The 22,133-nt window shown below is 50.6% G+C and overlaps 1 protein-coding gene across 2 annotated transcripts in view; it reads right to left on the bottom strand.

The window, feature by feature from the left end:
• DOCK2 (dedicator of cytokinesis 2) overlaps positions 1 to 22,133 on the bottom strand; it is a 401,087-nt gene that overhangs the window by 332,238 nt on the left and 46,716 nt on the right. For both annotated transcript variants that reach the window (XM_066342684.1, XM_066342685.1), the window contains exons 10-19: positions 18,055 to 18,190; positions 15,647 to 15,722; positions 14,596 to 14,672; positions 13,954 to 14,079; positions 12,185 to 12,309; positions 6,243 to 6,341; positions 4,383 to 4,455; positions 4,112 to 4,215; positions 2,199 to 2,382; positions 1,925 to 2,022 (exon numbers count right to left, since the gene is read on the bottom strand). In XM_066342684.1, coding sequence (XP_066198781.1) covers positions 1,925 to 2,022; positions 2,199 to 2,382; positions 4,112 to 4,215; positions 4,383 to 4,455; positions 6,243 to 6,341; positions 12,185 to 12,309; positions 13,954 to 14,079; positions 14,596 to 14,672; positions 15,647 to 15,722; positions 18,055 to 18,190 — 1,098 coding nt within the window. The remainder of the gene's footprint in view (positions 1 to 1,924; positions 2,023 to 2,198; positions 2,383 to 4,111; positions 4,216 to 4,382; positions 4,456 to 6,242; positions 6,342 to 12,184; positions 12,310 to 13,953; positions 14,080 to 14,595; positions 14,673 to 15,646; positions 15,723 to 18,054; positions 18,191 to 22,133) is intronic.

Genomic DNA, 22,133 nt, shown 5'->3' with positions numbered 1-22,133 from the left:
CAACGAACAATTAATGCTTCCATCTCTCCCTTCCTGTCTGTCTGTCCCTCTTTCTGTCTTTGTCACAAAACAAAATAAAACAACAAACAAAAACAAAACAGCACAATGGATGAATATGGCCGCATTTTCACACTGCAGAAAAAGCCACAGTGATAAAAAAAGTAGCAAACTAGTTCTATACACAACAACGAGGTTGGTCCTCGTGAGCACTGTGTGCAGTAAGTTCAGTCAGACACAAAAGTGTATATTCTTCAGTACCCTGCCTTTAAGAGACTCAAGAACAGGCAAAACCCCATCAATGATGATGGCGGTCAGCTTAGTGGTCACCCCCACGTATATATTATTGACTGAGAAGGGTATTGCAATGCTGAAATGTTCTGTATATTTATCTAGGTAATGGGCACATGAGTGTGTATGTGTGTAAAAATACAGGGTGTGGCCTGACCTGTGGTGGCGCAGTGGATAAAGCGTCAACCTGGAAATGCTGAGGTTGCCGGTTCAAAACCCTGGGCTTGCCTAGTCAAGGCACATATGGGAGTTGATGCTTCCTGCTCCTCCCCCCCTTCTCTCTCTCTCTCTCTCTCTCTCTCTCTCTCTCTCTTTCTCACTCTCTCTCCTCTCTATAATGAATAAATAAAATCTTTTAAAAAAAATACAGGGTGTGGCAAAAATAGGTTTAGAGTTGATCATATGGAAAATAACACAATAATTAACAAATAATATTATAAGAACAAATTTTCACACACTCATAATTGTAAACCTACTGTTGCCAGACCCTGTACATTGAATTATACTTTTAAAATAAGCGCTCTGTTGTATTTTACTGTATATATTGTACGTTGATCACAAGCTTTTTTAAACAAGAAAAAGTAATGCAAAAAGGAGACGATGGAATTGGCTCCCAGATGTTTTCCCTAAGCTGCTCCAAGGTGATAGACCTTCTGAAGGGATGGATGTTTGGGAAACTTCTCCGCCATGCTGAGCCAGGTAGGTGGGTTGATAATGCACATTTCAAGCACGGATCTGGAAATGTGACCATTTTTCCTCCATGTATGAGCAATTAACTAAACTGTGATACTCCTCCCTCCTAAGGGTGGGTCAGTATTTCCCATCGTCCCTCAGAACACAGAGCTACCATATAAAGATGAGTCATCTCGGAGCTTCTAGCTGTGCCACGATCCTGATGGAAACGAGATCACCTGGACCTCTGGGAAACAGCTGTCCCACTCCACAGTGATGGAGAGGAGGGCTGCTTTCATTAGATCTGAGCTGCAGACACTGCATTCTTCACCGCCACGCGGACATGACAGCACAGCTGATATCTGCATTGTTGTCTTCTGCTTTCACTTACACTGTGAGCCTGGGTGTCTTTCCCTTTCTCATGTTTAATGCATAATGCTCTCTGAGCAGTGGAAACCCCCTAAGAATACGTTTTTCTTTCTAACATTGAGGTGTACTTGGTACTAAGAGATATTACTACAATAGCAATTTGTAACAACAAAAATAATAGTTGCCTTCTAATGAACTTGTTGTATGTTATATGTTTTACCTCAATTATTGGGTAAGAGACTGTGGTGAGTAATTTTTAAAATATCATCACCTTGAATGCTCTCAATCACCCTGAGAAATATGTCACGTTCATAATAGTATCACATAGAGTCGGGAAGCAGGTGAACTGGGCACTACACCCATACTGATGTATTTCCAGAAAATAAGCACAACCATACTTTTCTGCAGCTTGGCATTCAGTCTCATTGAAACAAATCACCTACGTCCCCAGATTTCCCAGTAACGGTTTCTCATGGCAATGTGGCACACTGTGTCCCACCGTCGGAGAAAAAGTTGTGCCATCTCCTTCAACACTTCCCTTCCTCCCAAAACCATTCGTGACTCAAAGCTCTGTCGCGGGTGGATGGATACTGACCTTCACCACTTCCTCTCCATCCACAATCTTCAGTTTCTCTAAATTCTCCTGTAGTAGCTGAGGCTTCATACGCCACTTCAGCAAACCCAGCAAGCCCACTGAAACAGAGCCCAGACAAGCAGAGTTAACTGCTATTGGCCCAAACGGTCCGTATCAGGACCTCCTGGGTTTCTGCACACATACCCGCGCCCATGAGCACGCGCGCGCGCGCGCGCACACACACACACACACACACACACACACACACACACACAACTCTCGACAGCTCCGTTACCGTTCTGGGTGAGCTTTGTGGAGCACACCAGGGTAGAAATGGAGAACACATCCCGGGAGCTGACAGAGAGCCCCCCGACACTGCTGGAGCTTCGACTCAGAGTGGTGCCCTTGTTTTCCACGTGGTGCCGGTAAGAGGGAAGAGTCAGGTAAGCGCTGGCGTCCTCCATCTTCTTGCCGTCCCCCTGGAAACAACACCTGGGTTACCGGTACTTCCCCAAGCCAAGGTATATATGCCCAGCGCAGAGCCTGCAGGGGCCACATTACTCACTGTAAGGCGGGGAGGGTCAGAAATAGTGAGGAACTCATCAGAGAAGTAATAAATATCAGCTGGGAAGGCAGAGCTGTTTTTTCCACAAAATAGGCAAGAACCCCAGGTTAACTAACATTCATGGAAAAGGGGTTGTCCGTCAGTTAAAGGCTCTATGGACATCATTAATGGCAAAAGGAAATTGAAGATTACCAGACAGGACATTTTCATTCCCTCTAAACTTTTTTTGAGATCTTAATATACACGCGCACCAGCCAGACAAGGAAGCAGCTTAAACCAGTTAACAGCAAAGGTACCGAGTCTGAGAGTTCCAGGATCTAGACCCTGCTCTGCCATTCACAAATCTGTCATCCTGTATATTCCTTGGTCTCTCTGTATCACATTTTCCTCATGACTTAAATAAAGATCAATCAGATTGCCCACTTCCTAGAAACTTCGAGCAGACGCAACGGGCAGTAATGCATATAGAGCATTTAGAGTGGTCCACCTGTGCGTCCCTCCACGTGCTGAAATGAAAGATGAGACGTATGCCTTACAAGAGTTAACAGGTATTGAGCCCTTACTCTGAACCGTATGTGACCCTAAGCGCTTTGGATGCCTTTGTTCGTTTCATTTAAGCCTCCCCACAACTGTCACTGTTGTGGATACAAAAATCCTCATTTTACAGATGAGGCAACTGAGGCTTGAGGAAGGTCAGTACACTGAACACTGACTGCCCCGGGGCCTCTGCCCCCAGCGAGTTTGCAATCTGCCAGGCAAGCACGGCCTTTAAGCCAAGAACTACCTTGATGTGTCCTAAATGACAAAACGGAGGCGGTGCAGAGGGCGTGGGCGTGGCTTCCGGAAAAGTCAGAGACTCGGGGAGGAGTCCCGCGAGGGGAAAGTCCTGCCCTGCCAAAGCTGCGTCTGCCACAGGGACCGCAGACCAAACAGCAATTTCAGCCTCCGAGGCTGAGAAAGCCAAGAGCAGGGGCCGGACACCTGTGCCCGCCACCAGGCCTTGCCCCGAGTCGCAGCCGCCACACCGCCTCCCGCCAGGGGCTGGCAGAGGGAAAACGGGAACGCATGCAGACCCGGTCAAGATGCAAACATAACGATGGCTGACGTCTGTACCCCTTTTGACGCGGCCCTTCATGGGAGCCGTCTCATTGGCTCTGTAAATATTACCATCGCCACGTAAGAAAAAGGAAACTGAGACTCAGGAAGACGTGCGAGATGAGTCCGGATTTGCTCAGCGGCTGGATCAGGACCCTAAATCCTACTATTTGCCCATTAGCTACAGCGAGGCCTCTGCCCGACACCCCATGCTGATCCTCTGCGCATCCCACCCGGGGTCCTTTCAGAGCTGAGAGCCCTCTCTTTATGTAATAACGGTCTTTCCCGTGTATTGAGTGCTCCGTGTACCCGCCGTGGTCCTATTTATATCAACTGTTTTGTGTAGTTCTCAATAGTTATTCACTGAGGGCTCCTACATGAGGACATGGAGGCCCAGAGAAGTTTTAGATTTTGTACAAGGCCACACAGCAGATTCTGGGGCTGGGTAGGGGAGGAGGAGGGTCCCTGTTGCTAACCACCGAGCAACCCTACCATCTCCCCTCTGCTTCCTGCAGCCCCCCTCCGCGAGAAGTTCCAACATGTGGTACCTTCAGGACCACCAAGTCGTGGTACCCATCCTGCAGCGTGGTCCCGTCCTCCTTCATCAGCTTCACGTAGGACATGGCGAAGTTCTTTTCTCCTTTATCTTTGGCTGGAAACGGCATGGCGAGGTCAGGGGAGGGAATGACAGGCGGGGCCCCCCTGCCCCCCGCCCCCCCCCCACCCCCTCGTCCGTCCCCCCGTCGTCGTCGTCCCCCCCCCCCCCCCTCCGCTCGCCTTGGGCGCAGCCTCAGAGCCGCCACGCGGTTGGGCACTCACACTCCAGGGACGACCGGTGGCGGAACATGAACCGCAGGTGGATCCTTTGCATGTCTTCAATAGGGACCGCCACCTCCGCAGGCAGAGACCAGAGCTCAGGAGACCATGAGTTACACGCCCCCCCCCCTGCTCACCACTCCCCCACCCCACCCCCAAACGCAGCCTGGCCATTGAAATGAGAGTGCGACATGCTGATTTATTACCCACCCATTAAGCCTGATGAACTGTAAATAAATTACATAAGAACTAGCTATGAAGAGAAAATAAAGTACCAAATGTAATCCATTTGGCAAATTGCAATCCCAGCCAATGAAAAGAGGTCTGTAAATTATCGTGAGGGGAAAATGAATCTCCCCAAATTGGTATAAAAGCCACATAACTCTAGCACAGGATTGGATGTGCTGCACGCTGCACAATGCACGCTTCCCCGACCCACTCCGGGGGCTCCGGCCACCGCAGCAGGGCTCGGCGGATTCACAGTGGTCATCAGGGGCTATGCTTGAGGAATCTCAGTTACGAAAATGAATAAAAGTGCTGGAATCTGATACTCTCTGCGTAAATCCTAGTGTTCACGACCGTCCTTGTTTGCACACATGTCCAGATGCTTTTGTCTCAGAGGACACTGAGCAGAGATAATCACTACTCGGTCACTGCAGTGTCACTGTCCAGTGGGTGGTCTGCTGCCCCCCTGGGTGAGAGGCTTTGGGTCTGGCTCTGGGCTGCTGCCCTCCACCCGCCACCTGCAAGCCTGCAGCTCTCTCTGTCATGTGCAATTCTACCTGTGAGAAACCACTCTGATTTTTGAGAGGGACAAGTTCACATGGTACAGATGACTATTAAAATCTAAATGGATGCATACTTGAGGGCACTTCCTGCTCCAGAAAATGAAAATTGAGCCTGAAGAGGTCTGTGTGTGTGTGTGTGTTTCGGGCAGAACAAAAGAACAGAGGACCTCGTGGGCAGCTGCAGCTCAGCCCGGTCCCTCCCTGCACGGTGAACGGTCACCATCAGCTATGACCATGACAGGCACTGGCTGTGCTGATGTAACTCCCTGCAATGCCAAGACCTCACGGTCCACGCGGGCGATGCATAGTTACACCGACTACAGGACAAGGGCTAACCAAGAGATGTACCGGGGTGCAAGAGGACGTCACCCTGGTTCAATAGCTTTCTGGCCCCAAAGTTGGGCAGCTCCTCCTTTTGAAGAAAGGGAGTGCAGGGAGACCCACCGGGGAAAACAGGAATCTGTGGGCGTAAGCAAGAACCTCTGAGATTGGAACAGCTATCTCTGAAAAGCAAGTGCTGTGAGCACCTTGAGTTTGGGTTCATAGCACAGGGTAAGTCAAGACTGCTACTAGTGACAAGGCAGAGCCACCGGAAGCTGTGATCAGACTCCACTGTTCACCAAAGTCATTCCAAACTCGGCTTCCAACACACGGCATTGCCTTCTGCTCAGTGTGACACTCTGGTAACGTGAACGTTTGTGATGAATGCCATGTCTGTCTGAGGTTCCCTCCTGATGATAGGTCATCTTCCAGGTGTTATGTGGCCTTTTCTAGCCTCACATTTGTGCTCACAAGCTCTGTCACTGCTCGCAGCAGAGCAGAACGACCCAGCGGCTGGGCCGGGAGCCGTCCGCAAGAGGACCATCTGACGATTCCCCGGCGGCTAGGCCCTAGGCAGGGGAAGGGTGGTCAAGAGAACCAGAATGCTCACCCACTGGGCCACCATCGGCACCGCCCGACACACCACTGGATGCTTGCTGGGGTATTGCTTCGGATCTTAGGGAGGTGCCTCAGAGCCCCTAGATACGTGCTTGCTGCTGTTAGTATTAATTATTATCATTATTATTATTATTACCTTGACTGTTTCCATCCACCGCGGCTGTTTGACTTGATAGTACACCACTGACCGATATTCGTTCATGGGCTTGTCTCCTGCTCCCACACAAATTGCATTCTGACGCAGGAAAAACAAAGAGAAAATTCAGCAGAACTGCCCCGTATCTGTGCCTGGGTCATTTTGGTCCCCAGGGCTAGGCTGGCCGTAGGACTTGGGAAAACCCTGCCTTTCCCAGCCCTTCTACATTACAGATTTATACACGAGTGTCCCCAGCCCCGAGAGTGACAGCTGCTTAACTACAGAAATTCTATTACTCGCATTCTGGAAGCCACTGGAGCGCGCAGGGCTGATGTGGCCGCCGTATTGTAAATGGTAACCGGTCCTGGAATGACTGCATGCTGCCAGTCTTATTAATCCTATTTGTTTCCCGAGTCTGACTGTGCACAAAGTTTACAAACGGGCTCGGATCAGTGAAGCAGCAGCTCCTGCTGATGGATTTCTGACGCCCTCACCCCCAAAGTGCCGGTGGGAGCGGGGGCGGGGGAGGGCGGAGCGCGGGCCTCAGACAGACGCACAGGCAGAGGGGGCCGAGGGGGCCCACAGCTACGGAGCGCCTTCTAGGTTCCAGGCCCGTGCTCAGCTCCGGGTGACGAGCACGAGTCAGATATTAAACCCAATGTGGGGGCTCACAGATTGGTGGAGGGATCATTAGAGGAGCAGACAAATCACTAGGCAAAGCAATGTGATGACAGACATGGGTATTTACGACTATGAGGCACAAAGAAGAGATGCTTAAGTTCCAGTTGAGGGCCCAGGGAGGACATTTTAGAGGTGATGACAGTTGGAGATCTTGAAGAAGGCCCCCAAGTAGGCTCTGAGCAGAAATGCGGAAGGACATTCTGAACGGAGTGAGCACAGAACCAGTGCACCTGTAGAGGATGTTTATTCTTCATCATAAAAATCACCCTCCATGTAACAAGGAATTACCTTCTAATAGAATATGCCAGCCCCTAGTTCTTTGTCTCTTCATTCTAGCTATTTGGCCACCAAAAAAAAATGATCTGAGCTAGGATTGCCCAGAAGGGGCCTAAGTGTGTTTTTTATACCAGACCAGCACATTTTAACCTCAAGTCTGAAAAGACTTGGAGATGTGGGGATTGGTCCTGTAGCTCCAAACCCGAAGATTGCAAAACCATGTGCCTCGGGGCACTTTTTTTACAGTGAGAGATCCCATGCCTCTTGCCAGATTCTATCAGATTCTCTAATAGATCCTTGACACCAACTGCTCCCCGCCCCCCCGCCCAAGGTTGAATGACCGATGCCGGCCACATGTGGGCAGGCCGAGACCCCTGGTGAACCAAATTAGCCTGCCCCTCTCGCGGAAGCTCCCTCTTCACGTCCGAGCTATGGGGAAAGAATGAGCTCAGTTGATGATTCAGCAGCCAGATGGAATTTATTTGAAAATAACGATATAGTATCCTTTCAGAGCTTACCTCTTAAAAAAACCGAAATGGATAAACCAGTGAACTGGAAGTAAGGCAAGGCACACGACTCTCTCCGAGTTTTCACTGGGATGGAGCCTTCCAGAACGCCCCAGGCAGCACACCGGCAGCACGCTGCCACTGCCCAGGTGTTCCTAACCATTCAGGGTGCTTCTGGTCGAGCGTCATGCTACGTCCGTCCCATGCACGACCTCGCTTCTTCCCCATAACCCCCCCTCTGGTGATTCCCGACATTGTCCCCATTTCACAACTGAGTAAACTGAGGCCCTGAGAGGTTAAGACACTTGCCGAAAAAGTGGCAGAGCTGGGACTACGTCTCAGACCCTCTACTCTTCGTCCAGTGTTCCTTCTAGAACAGCCCAGATGCCTTCCTGCCTCCAAAGACGTATATATAGTGACATTGATGGGCCTAGCGTTTCTGTGAATCCCTTCGAGCTCAGAAAATCTGAAAATATGTACATCCATCCCTGGGGAAAGTCCAATTGCTGTAGGGCGGGCAGCTGAATCCCACAAAACCGTCCTGATGATGAAAATTTCTGACTGCCTCGGGCTAGAGAAAAGACTCAGCCTGGTGCTGAGAAAGGCCCAAGACCCTCAGCGCAGCAGGGGTCAAGTGCACGTCACCACGTGTGTCTGGAGAGCATGGTGATCGGGGACTGGGCCCCGTTTTAGGGAAAATATAAAGATTCGTATCTGTGTCAAGTAAGCCCGATCAATGGTACTCCTCATTGCCTGCCCCCCGCGACCCCCAGTTAACAGTTAGGAGCTTCTAGTTGGCTTCAGTTCAGCGGAGCAGGGATCAGGAAGCCTGGGGGCTTTCATGCTGACTTGGGCTTCGCAGACACACTTCAGCAGGAGGAAAGGCAGGCTCAGCACACACGCCCTGCACCCGAGGCACAAACGACACTACAGGTGTGAACGCGCACTTGGGGAGCCAGGAAGTGTGTTACACGATAAGGCCGCGTCATGGGGAGAGGCCGATCAGCATCCACGAGACAGGGATCAAGCCTGGAGACCACTCTTACTTACCTTTAGAGCAGCGGTTCTCAACCTGTGGGTCGCGACCCCAGCGGGTCGCCTAAAGCCATCGGAAAATACATAATGCATAGCAGGTATTTACATTCCGAATCATAACTGTAGCAAAATTACAGTTATGAAGTAGCCACCAAAATTATTTTTTGGTTTGGGGTCACCGCAACATGAGAAACTGTGTTGCGGGGTCACGGCATTAGAAAGGTTGAGAACCACTGCTTTAGAGTAAAGATGGTTAACTACAACGAACACCTGTCGTGTAGATTTACCTCATTTGATATTCACAAGAGGAAGGTGGCCCTGGCTGGTCTCACTGTCAGACACAGCATCTGAGGTACAGAGAGATTACATAACTTGTTCAAGGTCGTCCTGCTAATCTGGGCTGAGCTGGGCTTTGAGCCCGGCTGCCCGGCTCCGGAGGACATCGTCTTAACCACTGTACCACACTGCCCCCATGCCCCACCTCTGCCACCACAAGCTAGCGGGTCTCTGAGCAGCAGAGCTTTCTCAGCCTGGCACCCAAGCCTTTCTGATTCTCTGTGAACTTGCTCCAGGCATCCGCCGTGAGCTGCACGTTTGAAGCCTTCTCGATTCCTGTCCGGGGCTTCACTGTGTTGTCGGTCTGCCTTTTCTTAATGCTATCCTCGTTCCTGTTACAGGGTATTTACTGCATACCAGATGCCTTATTTTGCTTAACCTGCAACCCCATGAGAAAGAGATGCTTATTTCTCTTTTATAGACAAATAAACTTGCCCAAGATCACACAGCTCATCGGAGAGGCTTGGATTTGAACCCTGTCTGTTCGATCCCAGAGCCCGCCCTGTTAGCTGCTCTGCTTTGGCCCTTCCTGAGCAAGGTCGCCGGGAACCCGGCATGGGCCAAGGACAAATATAACGTCCTCTGTCCCCTGGTCCTGCTTTGCCAAGGGCAGCGTGCCCCTGGAGCCGGAGGAGAAGCCGATATCCCTCAAAGGGGCTGCTCCCACCGGAGCCCATCAGAGTCAGGCAGGAGGGTTTCCGTGTTTAAGTGTGCTGCCTGACACTTAATTAGGCAGTAATATTTATTTCTGCGAAGAGAGAAAGGAAAGCCTCCCACAGGCTTCCTCAGCAATTTTCAATAGTCAGTCAACTGAACTCCCCCATAACTTCCCTAATAGATGAAACTGCAAATTATCACCACGACCTACAGTTTCCTCTCCACTCCAGCCCCCGGCGCACCTGCTCGTACACTGGCGTGTGATCAGTGCGCCGGTTCAGGGGGTGGGGTAGGCCTCCAGGCGGGACCCAGGATGGTCCAGGGACGAGAGGAGAGTCCTGCTTTCCTGTTAACTGTTTCCTCTCATTGGCCCTCGGCGAACACGGAAGGCGAGCGAGCGCATCGGTGTTTTTTTTTTACAAAATGAAGCCGAGGTTTAGAAGTTTCTCTGACAGGTAGCTGGATAAAAATAACTTCAAAGCCATGGCCTACACATTTGTGAAATGCAAATTCCCTCGCAGAGGAAAACGCTCTGCGCTTCCTTTGCGTTCCTGTGAGCACGGGGTCTCATTGCTTTTATTTTTCAGTCAAGTTTCAGAATCCCACAAAAAGAGGACGAGTTGAATGCTCGGATGTTGCTCAACTCTATATTAATTAACGAGGGCCAGTCTTTATCAACAGAAAGGCCATGGTGGGGATTTCGTTAAAATTAAAAAAAAAAAAAAAAAAGCCTGACCTGTGGTGGCACAGTGGATAAAGTGTCGACCAAGAACGCTAAGGTCACCGGTTCGAAACCCTGGGCTTGCCAGGTCAAGGCATATACATACGAGAGGAAACTATATAACAAGTTGATGCTTCCCACTCCCCCCCCCCCTTATGCTTTCTCTCTCTATCTTTCTTAAAAAAAAAAAAATCAATAATTAAAAAAAAATCGTGAATCTCCCCAGAATTTGACAGAATTTGTTATTAGCCTTGCTTAAAGATGAGAAATGGGTCCTGGCCAGTTGGCTCAGTGGTAGAGCGTCGGCCTGGCTGTGGAGGTCCTGGGTTCGATTCCTGGCCAGGGCACACAGGAGAAGTGCCCATCTGCTTCTCCTCCCCTCCCCCTCTCCTTCCTCTCTGTCTCTCTCTTCCCCTCCCACAGCCAAGGCTCCATTGGAGCAAAGATGGCCCGGGCGCTGGGGATGGCTCCATGGCCTCTGCCTCAAGCGCTAGAGTGGCTCTGGTCGCAACAGAGCGACGCCCCGGAGGGGCAGAGCATCGCCCGCTGGTGGGCGTGCCGGGTGGATCCCGGTCAGGCGTAGGCGGGAGTCTGTCTGACTGCCTCCCTGTTTCTAGCTTCAGAAAAAAAAAAAAAAAAAAAAAAAGATGAGAAATGAATTGGATTGTTTTTTAAATATATAGGCATGATAAGTGGGGAGTTTCAGAGGGCTGGAAACCTGGAATCAAAACTCCCCTCTGCCTTACGCTGAGGTCCTGACCCTGGGAGAGCTGTTTCAGCCGACAGGGGCTGAGACCACACGGGGGTTAACAGCGGTGGTGCCTCAGCCTGATCACAGCGCCTGGCGTGCTGTGATGTCTGCGTGAGGCTAGTTACCGAGAGCAGCGTCTGCCTGTGCCCCCCGCCTCAGGCTGCAGCAGACGACTTAGCAGTGCTCCTGCCCCCCTCCTACTGTGCTCTCTGACCACCTAACACGAATACTTGCCCACGCAGCTGAAACTTCCTCTGAGTGATTCTCTTGTTTTCGGCTAAGTTTTCCGGAAGGAGAAGAAATTGAGACGCAAAACCCTCCCACACGCTGGACACAACTGCTGACAATCTTACAGGAAATATAAGTAAATAAATGTAAACACACAGGACAAATATTGTACAGGACATATGCTGTATAAATATTTATAGCGATGTGCTTTGCATTCCTGACAAGGCTGTGCTGGCCCTCTGGAGACCAATTTACAAAAAAAGGCTTTCCACCAGAATTTCTGGCCGAGCGCAGGGAGTTAGAGGAACCGTAGGGAATGTCTGTTTTGAGCACATCCTGAGTCTCCACCAGCCCAAGGCTCTGTATTGATCCTTTGTCTTGCCATGAACTTTGCCCACATAAACCAGCTCATGTTCCAATGAGAACATCATTTTAACTGCAAAAAGCTAACCTAGGAGGTGAAGCCAAGCAAAAAGAAAAGAAAAAGGAAAAAAAGAAGAGAAGAAAATGGGGTCATGGAAGGAAAGGAATAGATGCTGAAAAACTGCTTTGGTGCAAAGAAATAACAACACAAGTCTTATTACAGGCTCCTGTGCTAACCAGGCTCCAAGGTGTAGATCACATCACTCAACACCATCCCAGAGGCAGCTGGCATTTCGGGAGCGGAATCGGGGGTGGGAAAAGCAGGTCCCCATTAGCAGAGTCACCCGAGGGGGGCCTTGTCACCCAGAGCAACAGCAGGGTTCCTTACAGACAACGTTTTGCCATCCTCCGCGCACACACACATGATCACTTCCACGTTCCTCTGTGTGGTCTTGTTGTACTTGTCAAAGTCGCCTTGGAGGAGAGTGATGTAGATGTCGTTTCTGATGTCCCCTGAGGCAGAGGGAGACAGAGACAAGAGCTGGAGTCTGTGCAGCTGGAGAGACACATAGACTACCGGGCGAGAAGGATGGGGGAGTGAGCGGCTGCGCCCCCCCCCCCCCCGCCACCTTGATGTCTGCTAATGAAACTGAAATCAGAACTGCGTGGAAGAGGTGCTTCACCTCTTCAGGGAGGCTGGAGAAGTAGGTAACAAGGGGGATGAAGGGACGCTAGGAAGTCAGTTGCAAAGCGAGGGCCATAGGAGAGTCAAAACTGGACTTGCATTTCTCTCCATTAAAATCATTTAATTTGCATCCTCTAGTGACACCTTCTGGGAAGGCAAAGAAAAGCTCCATTGAACAGATCTTGGCCCAGTCACAACCACCATGGACATTTACAGATCTTTCACTGTATGGGAGCGGAGTGACTCTTCACGTGTCCAAGGAACACGGGGTCAGGGACGATGTGAGAAAGGTCTTCAGGAATGGGGGCAAGAAGAACTGAAACTCCCAAGGGGAATCACTAGCTATTGAGGCCTCAGGGGAAGCATGCATGGAGAAATTTACAGTGCTGGCCCCCAGCGGGCCACCACGAAACTGGCAAAGGAAGGGGACGGTTAGTGAGGACAGGTGTGGACACAAGTCCAAGACATGGGTTTAAGACAAAAAGGGAAGCTTCAAAAGGACCGTATATAATCTCAGTTGTTTTCCTTCTATTCCATGCACATTTGGAAAATGTTAATAGTCGTGGTTACTTCTGGAGACGAAGGGGATCTGAGGGAGCTTTTAATGTTTCACTTTATACCCTTTTGAGCGATTCCAACATTTTATGAGCATGGAGTCCTTCGGTAATACAAAGATCGTTTAAAAATTTAAGAGAACGACCATATTCTTCTCCCCAAAAGAATGGACTTAGTCTATATGTAGTAAAGGAGGAAGGATGACCATGATAAATTATTGAGTGATGAACCAAGTTGCAGAACACCATATACAGTACATAAAGTAACAGTATACAAAGCATATAAAGTACAATCCCATTTGTGAGGGGAAAGTGCATGTGTATATTTATGTGTTTGTGTTCATTTTGTGAACGTAAAGACGATTTCTTTCTTTCTTTTTTTTTTTTTCTGAAGCTGGAAACGGGGAGAGACAGTCAGACAGACTCCCGCATGCGCCCGACTGGGATCCACCCGGCACGCCCACCAGGGGGCGACGCTCTGCCCACCAGGGGGCGATGCTCTGCCCCTCAGGGGCGTCGCTCTGTCGCGACCAGAGCCACTCTAGCGCCTGGGGCAGAGGCCAAGGAGCCATCCCCAGCGCCCGGGCCATCTTTGCTCCAATGGAGCCTCGGCTGCGGAAAGGGAAGAGAGAGACAGAGAGGAAGGAGAGGGGGAGGGGTGGAGAAGCAGATGGGCGCTTCTCCTATGTGCCCTGGCCGGGAATCGAACCCAGGTCCCCCGCACGCCAGGCCGACGCTCTACCACTGAGCCAACCGGCCAGGGCCAAGACGATTTCTGTATAATACAAAAATTGTTTCCAGCGGTTACTTTCAGGGAGGATTAGATAGAATAAAGCAGTAGAAAAGGAAGGAGTTGATTCTGTAAAAAGAAAGGATTCAACCAGCCGGACCACCGCCCGCCCCAGGGAAGGGCCAGACCTGGCATGATGATCTCTGGGAAGCCCAGCTTCCTGGCTACCACAGTGGTCCTGTCCACCAGGTGTGGGTAGTCCTTGCGGATCTGAATGATGTCACCCACGAGCATCTTCATGGTCACCCAGAGGCCTGGAAGGGGGGAGGCTCACCGTGAAGAACCAACATCTTCGAGGTGTTCTGTCCGCCCTCCCTCCCACCAGCTCTCCCTCGGTCTCTTTCTGCAGGAGAATACTGGAAGCAGACATCTCCAGGTTGGCATCCCCCTGGCTGCTTTTAGCAGTGCCAGCTTCTGTCAGGGATCCCGCCTTCCTAAGTCCAACCTTTGTAAAGTGGGGGGGATACCATCTATCTCCCAGAACAGTGGGGTGGACGAAATCAAATAAGGAAACATATTCAAGTGCCTGTCATATAAAAGACAGTCGGGATATATGAGTTCCTCCCTGCCTTTGGGCACTGGGACATGCCTCCCAGCTCCGGGAGATGTGTTTGCCATTTCTATAGATCACATGCTCCCTTTCTTTGCAATGGTCTGTCTGGAAAGAAGGCTGTCTTTCCCAGGGTTCAGATTTTTGATCTGTCTGTTGAAGAACCAACAGGTCCCCAGCCTGGGTCAGGCCCGGTCCACTTGGTGACTTGGCACTGTACCTTGCCCTCCACTGTCTCCCTTGAAGGTCGTGACTTTGCCCAGCAGACTGTGTAGAAAGTCATTCTCAGCTGTCACCCTGGAAAGGAAAAGAGAGCACCAAATGCTCACAGGAGGCCCTCATGCGGTCCCCATCTTGTGGTTCCACGTGCTCCAGGAAGTTGTCCAGACCCTCCCTACTCCTCGGGTGGGAAGGGGGCCCACCTGTGCCACTGCGGAGAGCACATATGTCCCCCAGAAGCGCACGGCTCTTTCTCACAAAGCAACATGGCTCTGAAATTTGGGAATACCCATCAGTACCACCAGGAGAGGCCATTCGTTACTCCTGGGAAGACTCTTAAGAAGGAAGGATTCCCAAGCCCTTAAATGGGTTATTAGCTCAGCAAAGTGGCAAAGACTTGACTGCTCCTCTACCAGAGTCGCTGATCTCACTGCCTGTGTGACAAACCACCATTCTTCTTGGTCCGTCCCTGGGGGGAGGACAAAGGAAGGACGATGTTCTCACACTGGGAGTCCTGTGTTCTCCCAGGCATCTTTGAGAGCAGGGAAAGGACATTTACCCTGCACCCCAGCCCCTCTCTCCAGCCATGGACACGTCACCCATGAGATCCAGGTTAGGGTCCCCTGTCATATGTGCCTGTGAGGCTGCTGCTTCTCAGTTCTGAAGTCCCTGTCACACCTGTAACCAGTGCGTTCATCTTTGGTTGCTTATCTGTTTCATCCCCCCGTCTAAATATAAGCTCGTGAAAGCAGGGCCACATCTCTCTTGTCACCACTCCGTCCCCCATGGCCGCACAGCGCCCAGCCCTCTGCCAGCCTTCCATCAAAGTCTGCTGAATAAACAACAGCTGATGAATGAATGGGTAACAAGCTGGTTCTTTTTCAGGTGCCCTGGCCCCCGAGACTGTCGTTCTCATCCTGCCCTCCTTTTGGGTGGCCCCACCTGGATGTCATGTCACCGACGCAGAGAACCGGCCCGCCCTGCTTTCAAGCGGCCCTCAGTGATGAAGGGGGTGGGTTAAGAAAACAGAAACCAATGGAGAAATCTCTCACGGGTGAAAAGGAATGAAGTGCTGCTTCTCTTCGTCACTCTCTGCCTTCCCCTTGATGATGTCTGTTATATCCATAACTAGAAGAAGAAGAAGAGAAAGGGGCGGTTTAGGTCCTCCTGCCCCCCGGGAAGGGGTGGCGACGGGATGAGACTGTAGGGCAGAAGGCTGGGTCAGGAAAGTCTCAGACGGCCAGCAAGCTGGCACCAGACGGTGCACAGACCGTGAGTGTCCATACACGCAGCAGCTGGCGAACCTCTGGGCGAAGGGGGCCAGGGCTCAGCGGGCCGGGGAACCAGCCAAGACGATGTGGTTTAGCAGGTGCCAAGAAGGGTCAGGGTAGTGACTTTGGAATTAAGCAGTTAGTTTTGGATTTGACACCTCTGTCTTGCATGTCGACTGTGCCTAACAAAACCTGAGAGTGGTGGCTGGCTGTGGGGTCTGAGAACCCAATGAAGTCTAGTCGCCCTCTTTTCATAAACGTGCTCAGAGGCGCAGACACGTAACTATAGGAGCCTTGAACGCTGCAATTCCAGGGGGACCCCAGATCCTCAGAAAGTTCTCCTTCAATCGGTCACTAATAGTCCGTAGAACCAAGGTGAAGAACTCCTGCGTTAGAGCAGGGAGACAGCAATGTTGGGGGTGTGGGTGGGGGGGCCGAGAAAAGCTAGTCAAGTAGAGCGAAAACCCCAGTAACATCATGTGCCTCAAACCCTGCGGGCCCTGGTCAGGGAGCTGCTAAAATTGCTTGAGTCACAATCAGCCAGGGACTAGGGAGCTGAGAGAGGAGCGGAAAGTGTTATGTGACCCTGAACGACCTCTACTCTCTCTGAGTCTCATCCTGGGCCCTTGCCAGGGAGCAGGGACTGGGCGGAGCAATCTCCCTCTGGCTCCAGAGTTACTCGGAGGACCCGGGTGACCAGAGGACCACACCCTCCTGGCCAGAGGGAGTGCTCTGGGGATGACCGTACGACTATGTTTAAGCTCCTGAGGTTTCTGCTGAAAGGTGCCTCTTTCCGCCAGATTACTAAGCTGGTAGGCTGCAAGCTTGGAACAGCTAGCCAGTATTTTGCCAGCTTAAGTAGAAAGCCATCTTCAGAATAAGAGGACATAGGAGCTGAGAGATAGAGAGGGGAAAATTCATTTGAGTTCCTGGATCCAGCTACGCTTGAAGAAATCTACCCCTGAACCTTTCCTGTTATACCAGACTGCTGTCATCTGAAACCAAAAGAGAGAGCAGATCACAGCTGAGGGACAGACGTACATTTCGAGGTAAGGCTGATGAACCCTCACTGCCTTGACAGGAGCACTGTGATGTCAGGACTGTCCCTCCGATGGAATCAGAGCATTTTAAAGCAGATCATGGACCAACCAGGTCCAAGCCTCTCATTTTTCAGATAATGACGCTAAGACTCTGGGGAAATTGCTTGCCCATGATCACCTAGCTAGCTAGCAATAATGCCAGGATAAAAAACAAACAAACAAACAAACAAACAAAAAACAACTAGCTCAGCCTAAGCTAACCCTTCCACTCCACTACTGTGCAAGCAGGGCCGGAGACTAGTTGAGAGCCAGCTGGTTTGTGACTATAGATTAGAACAGTCTAATGTTCTAAGTGAGGAACCTGAACATGGGGTGTAGACATGGTCCACACGGATCATAGATGGTACATGACTCGAAATTTATATTTTAATAAGATAAAAATAAATTTATATTTGAATCTAATAAAAAGATATAGCATATTCAATTGCTGTGTCCACAGCTATTTGTTTTCTTAAAGAAAAAAGTGCTTTGGTTTAAGTAAAGTGGGTTAATGAAGAGAAAATCTATTAGGTAAATAACAGTATAAGTTACAGTCAAATATAACAAAAGCCTTAAAATGGGACAAGAAGAATGAAGACTTGGACACCGTGCGAGAGCACAGGCTCGGAGGGAAACCGACAGGGGGCGCTGCTCCCGAGCAGCCCCGCGGGCTCAGGCTAGCTCTCCAAACGTCCACTTCCATCTGGAATTCAGACGTGCGGCGGGTGAGTCACTCCGTGTAACTGCATTTCCAGTGCTGAGTGTTGTTTTTTCTAATGATCTGCTTCTCGTAATTAGATCCCCGCCGTACTGTCCTTCCTTTCTCCCTGCGCCGGCGCGCCAAGGCGGCCCCTGCTCACGCTGCGCCCTGTTCCCGCTGCTCCGCCCCAGACGCCAGGACCCCATCATTCACTGTCTCCATCATAAATCTGGACTGAGTCACCAATTATTTCGATTTGGTCACCAAACATGTGGCATTAGGGGCTGTACGGCATAAACATTTTTGTGGTTGGGGAGCGACAAGAAGGAGAGGGAAGGAAATCCTCTCTAAATGCAGCCGTTTCCTGTGTGCGCTCCAGTAAAAGTTAATGGGTGCCGGGGGGTCGTTACCTGCCACCCCGAAGGGCCGCCTCAGCCCCTGCGTGCACTTCTTGGTGTTGGTATCCTTGAGATCCATCTTCCCAACTCGGACTATTTGACAAATCAGGTAAATTTTATCCCTGTTGAGGTCTTTGTTTCCGAGATCCTGTAAGGCAGGAAAGGAACAGTTTACACACCGAGCGTCTGATGAAAAAAAAGTAGAAAAGGAAACGAAGCGATCATAAGTTCCGGAGGACGTGCTCGGCACTAAGCAGACAGCGGGTCCTAGGGTAGAACACCAAGCTCTCACACCCATTTCACAGATGAGAAAAGCGAGTGTTGGAAAGGAAACTAACTGGATGGCAGGGCTCTGGTGTTCAGTCCCAATTCTTCCACCTCAAACGGACAGCAAGAGAAGGATAGATGTGCAATGCAATGTCCTTTCTATGGGCAGGATTCCCCGTATGTCCGTCGACAGACCCCCAGAATAGCATTTGCTACAAAAGACTCCATCCGTTTCATCACTGCTCCGCCCCTCTCAAGGAGAAGGGTAGGGGAAGAGGGGGAAATCCCAGGGTCCCATTGACTATGCATCGAATGTACGTATATCACTCAGGGTTGGGTGGTTGTGACACCAAGTGACACCAATATCTCACTCAGAGCTCATGACACACAGAAGTTTCCTCTGGCTCGGACTGCAGGTTCAGTGCAGATGGGCGGGGACTCCGCTTCCCTGACTTCTTTACACAAGGTCCCTGCGTGATGGATGATCTTGTCACACAGGTGCTTCCAGGCTTCCCTCCGCAGGGGCATGCACTCATGCAGTGCCCAGGAGGATGCTGTAACCGGTCAACTGCAAGAATGTTGCAAACCATTTACTGGCGCTTAAAGCATTCCAGCCACAAGAGCTACACGTCGCTTTGGCTTACACTTCAGGGGCCAAAGCAAGCTGTGTGAGCATGCTGACTTCAAGGGGGACAGGGGCATGCACTCATGCAGTGCCCAGGAGGATGCTGTAACCGGTCAACTGCAAGAATGTCTCATTCACCTGCCAACTGGCTCGTGTCAGCATCTTATTTGGTCCTTCACAGTTTTCAGAAGTGGATACTATTATTGCATTCCCATTTTATAGACGGGGAAACTGAGACACAAGAAGATAAGAAGCTTCCCCAAGGTTGTGCCTTTAGTCCTTGGAGTCATTGTCTAGTCACTCTGACACCAAAGTCTGTAAGTCTAACTACCACAATACATCTTTCTCACCATCAGAAAGGCATGCAGGAGGAAGACCCACCTGGACCACCTCAGCATCCGACAGCCCTGCCCAAAACTAAAAGCATCAGTGTTCCTGGGGCCCCCTTCCAGCTGGAGTCAGCCGGAGAAAGAACATCAAGGCATGCTGTCAGCGTCAGAGCAGAGAAAGAACGCTGGCCTCACGGGGGAATAGCGCTTCTTCTCCGAATTAATCCAAGTTAAGCATCATGCAGCCATATGCACTGGGTACGGCCTGTCAGCTCACATCAGAGCCAGGGCTTGGGGTAAAGAAGTCATCCCCAGCCTCTCACGGTGACTGGTGTGAGAGGAAAAGGGGAGAGAGTCTAAGGGACAACACATGGCCCCAGCGTGGTCCCTGCCTTCTTCCTTGGGGGCTAAATGGTTAAATTGTATGCATTCACTTGGCTAGACTATGGTGCCTAGTTGCTAGGTCAAACACTAAACATTGCTGTGAGGCTACTCTGTAGGTCTGCTTAGCCATTACAGTCAGTTGACTTTAGGTTAAAAAAAAAATTACCTTCCATAATGTAGGTGGGCCTTGTCCAATTAGTTGAAGCCCTTAAAAGCAAATACTGGGGTTTCCCAGAGGAGCAGGAATTCTGCTTTGAGACTTCCCTGTAGAAATCCTGCCTGAGTTTCCAGCCTGCTGGCCAGCCTTACAGATCTCAAACTGGCCAACCCCCATAATCACATGAGCCAAATCCTTAAAATAAACCCACCTGCCCCCGTATCCTATTGGCTCCGTTTCTCTGGAGAATGCTGACTGACACACGCTGTCCTTTCACTGGCCGGAGGAATGGACACTTGCTCTGGGCCGGGCCGGGAGGGGAGGTAAGGAATAAGGGGGCTTTCAGGCCAAGGAAGGCCCTCCACGCAGTTGCATTCCCTGCCTTGCCCATGGGCAACTAAGTTTGAGATCCCAGTTATCTCAGATCCAGAGAAATGGTTGACCAGCCTCTTCCCTGGCCTGCCCGACTCCTCCCTCCCATCCACCTGAAGTCCCCTACAAGCCCATCTTTAGAAGTCACCTTCATTATTTCATTTCTCCCCCCCATACACACCGCAACAATGTTACCCGTTCACTATTTCCTACCTCATTAGTGCTAATCTCTTTTTACTGCCAACATAAAAAGTCCTAGACATGATATATTTCCAGCTGTCCCATCCAACTGAGCCCCCACTACTCTCTGCACGGACTCTGTTTTTGTCACAAAGATTGCTTTATTGCTCTGCAAACATACAATGCTCACTTTCAACTCGGGATCTTTCTTCCTAAGCCCCCTGTCCGCACCTCCGCCTCAAACGCGCACCGCTCACCCCTCCCTCTACACCGCCAAAGCCTTTCCATCCTTAGGGGCTCAAGGCTTGCTTCCTCTATAATGACCTTCGTCCCTAATTGCTTCTCTTCTGCCATTAGACTTCCCACCGCTTTGACTGGTGTCTTTCAGAGGCAATCCAGAGCCGCAGGGGCCCCGGCACCTGCAAGGTTTCTTCCCAGAGGTTATGGGCTAAATTTTGTGCCCCTCAAATTCATATGCTGGAGTTATAATCCCCCAGTGCCCAGAAAGAGACTGTATTTGGAAACAGGTGACTAATTCACAGATTTAATTTAAAAAATCAGTCTGTTAAAAAAAAAAAAATCAGTCTGTTAAAGAAACAAACAAAAAATAAGGTGATCAAGCTAATATGAGGTCAATAGGGTATGCCCTAATCTGATATGCCGTTAGAAGAAGAGATTAGGACATGGACATGCAGACGGAAGGCCGTGTGAAGACACGGGGAGTACATGGCCATCTGCAAGCCAAGGAGAGAGGCCTCTGAAGCAAACCACCCTGTGGACACCTTAATTGTGGACGTCCAGCCTCCAGAACTGTCAGTAAGTAAGTTCCTGTTATTTAAGCCATCCATTCTGTGGTAGTCTGTAATGGCAGCCCTAGCAGCTAATGCACTAGACAGACCTCTAAGGTCCCTAGGGAAGCCCCCACTCCACTCCTCTTCTCTTTGCTCAGAGGAAGACCAGACCTCTGAAAGCTGCCTCATCAGAGACCCTTGGCACGGGGACGAACCAGATTATTGTGGGCACAACAAAAGGCCTGAGCACGGGTTTTCTCTGAAGGACGTGTGAACGGGGCAAACCTCATTCAAAACTGTGTTCTGATCTGTGGTGTCTCCCAATCATTTTATTTTGGCCTTAAAAACACAGATGTGCTGGGGACGTTGAGGCAGGGCGATGGAACTTAAAACCCATGTCACCCGATTTCCTAATCCATTAGTTACTCCCTCTGTTGTTCGGTCTCATTTCCCATGCACTGGCGGTGACCCCCAAACTCGGCAAGGTCTTTGGGAGCCCCGCGGTATGTGCCGCTCTCCTCCTACAGGGCCGAGGGGGATGAGTGCTTGTAAAGCGGACAGAGGTCAAGTCCGCCATCGGCCTGACCCACGTGCCAGCTCCTCGGGCTCTGCCCCCAAAGAGGACACTGGAAAGAGCTAATGTCCAGAGACAAGACGAATAAGGCCAGCGAGGCACATGCCTGCCAAGTCTCATCTCATCTCTAACTCGGGCATCACCTCGACGCCTGACCGAAAGTAACTCCCAGTCAGACACCATCACATCACCCTGTTTTAATTATCCACATTGCCTAGATTGCCTTCTGACATTCCCTTTCTTTATTTATTTACTTACTTTCTGAATTCCCCTCATCACACCGTGAGAGCAGGGGCCTATCAGCTTACTCAGCGCCGTAGCCCCAGCAACTAGCACGGCGCTGACACCTGCAGGTACTCGCTGAATAGCCCTCCGTTCAATAAAGGAAGCTAGGCCACCGTGACCTAGGAAG

Source organism: Saccopteryx leptura, chromosome 6, assembly GCF_036850995.1.
Source record: "Saccopteryx leptura isolate mSacLep1 chromosome 6, mSacLep1_pri_phased_curated, whole genome shotgun sequence".
NCBI lineage: Eukaryota > Metazoa > Chordata > Mammalia > Chiroptera > Emballonuridae > Saccopteryx > Saccopteryx leptura.
This window is presented reverse-complemented; position numbering and strand designations above follow the sequence as displayed.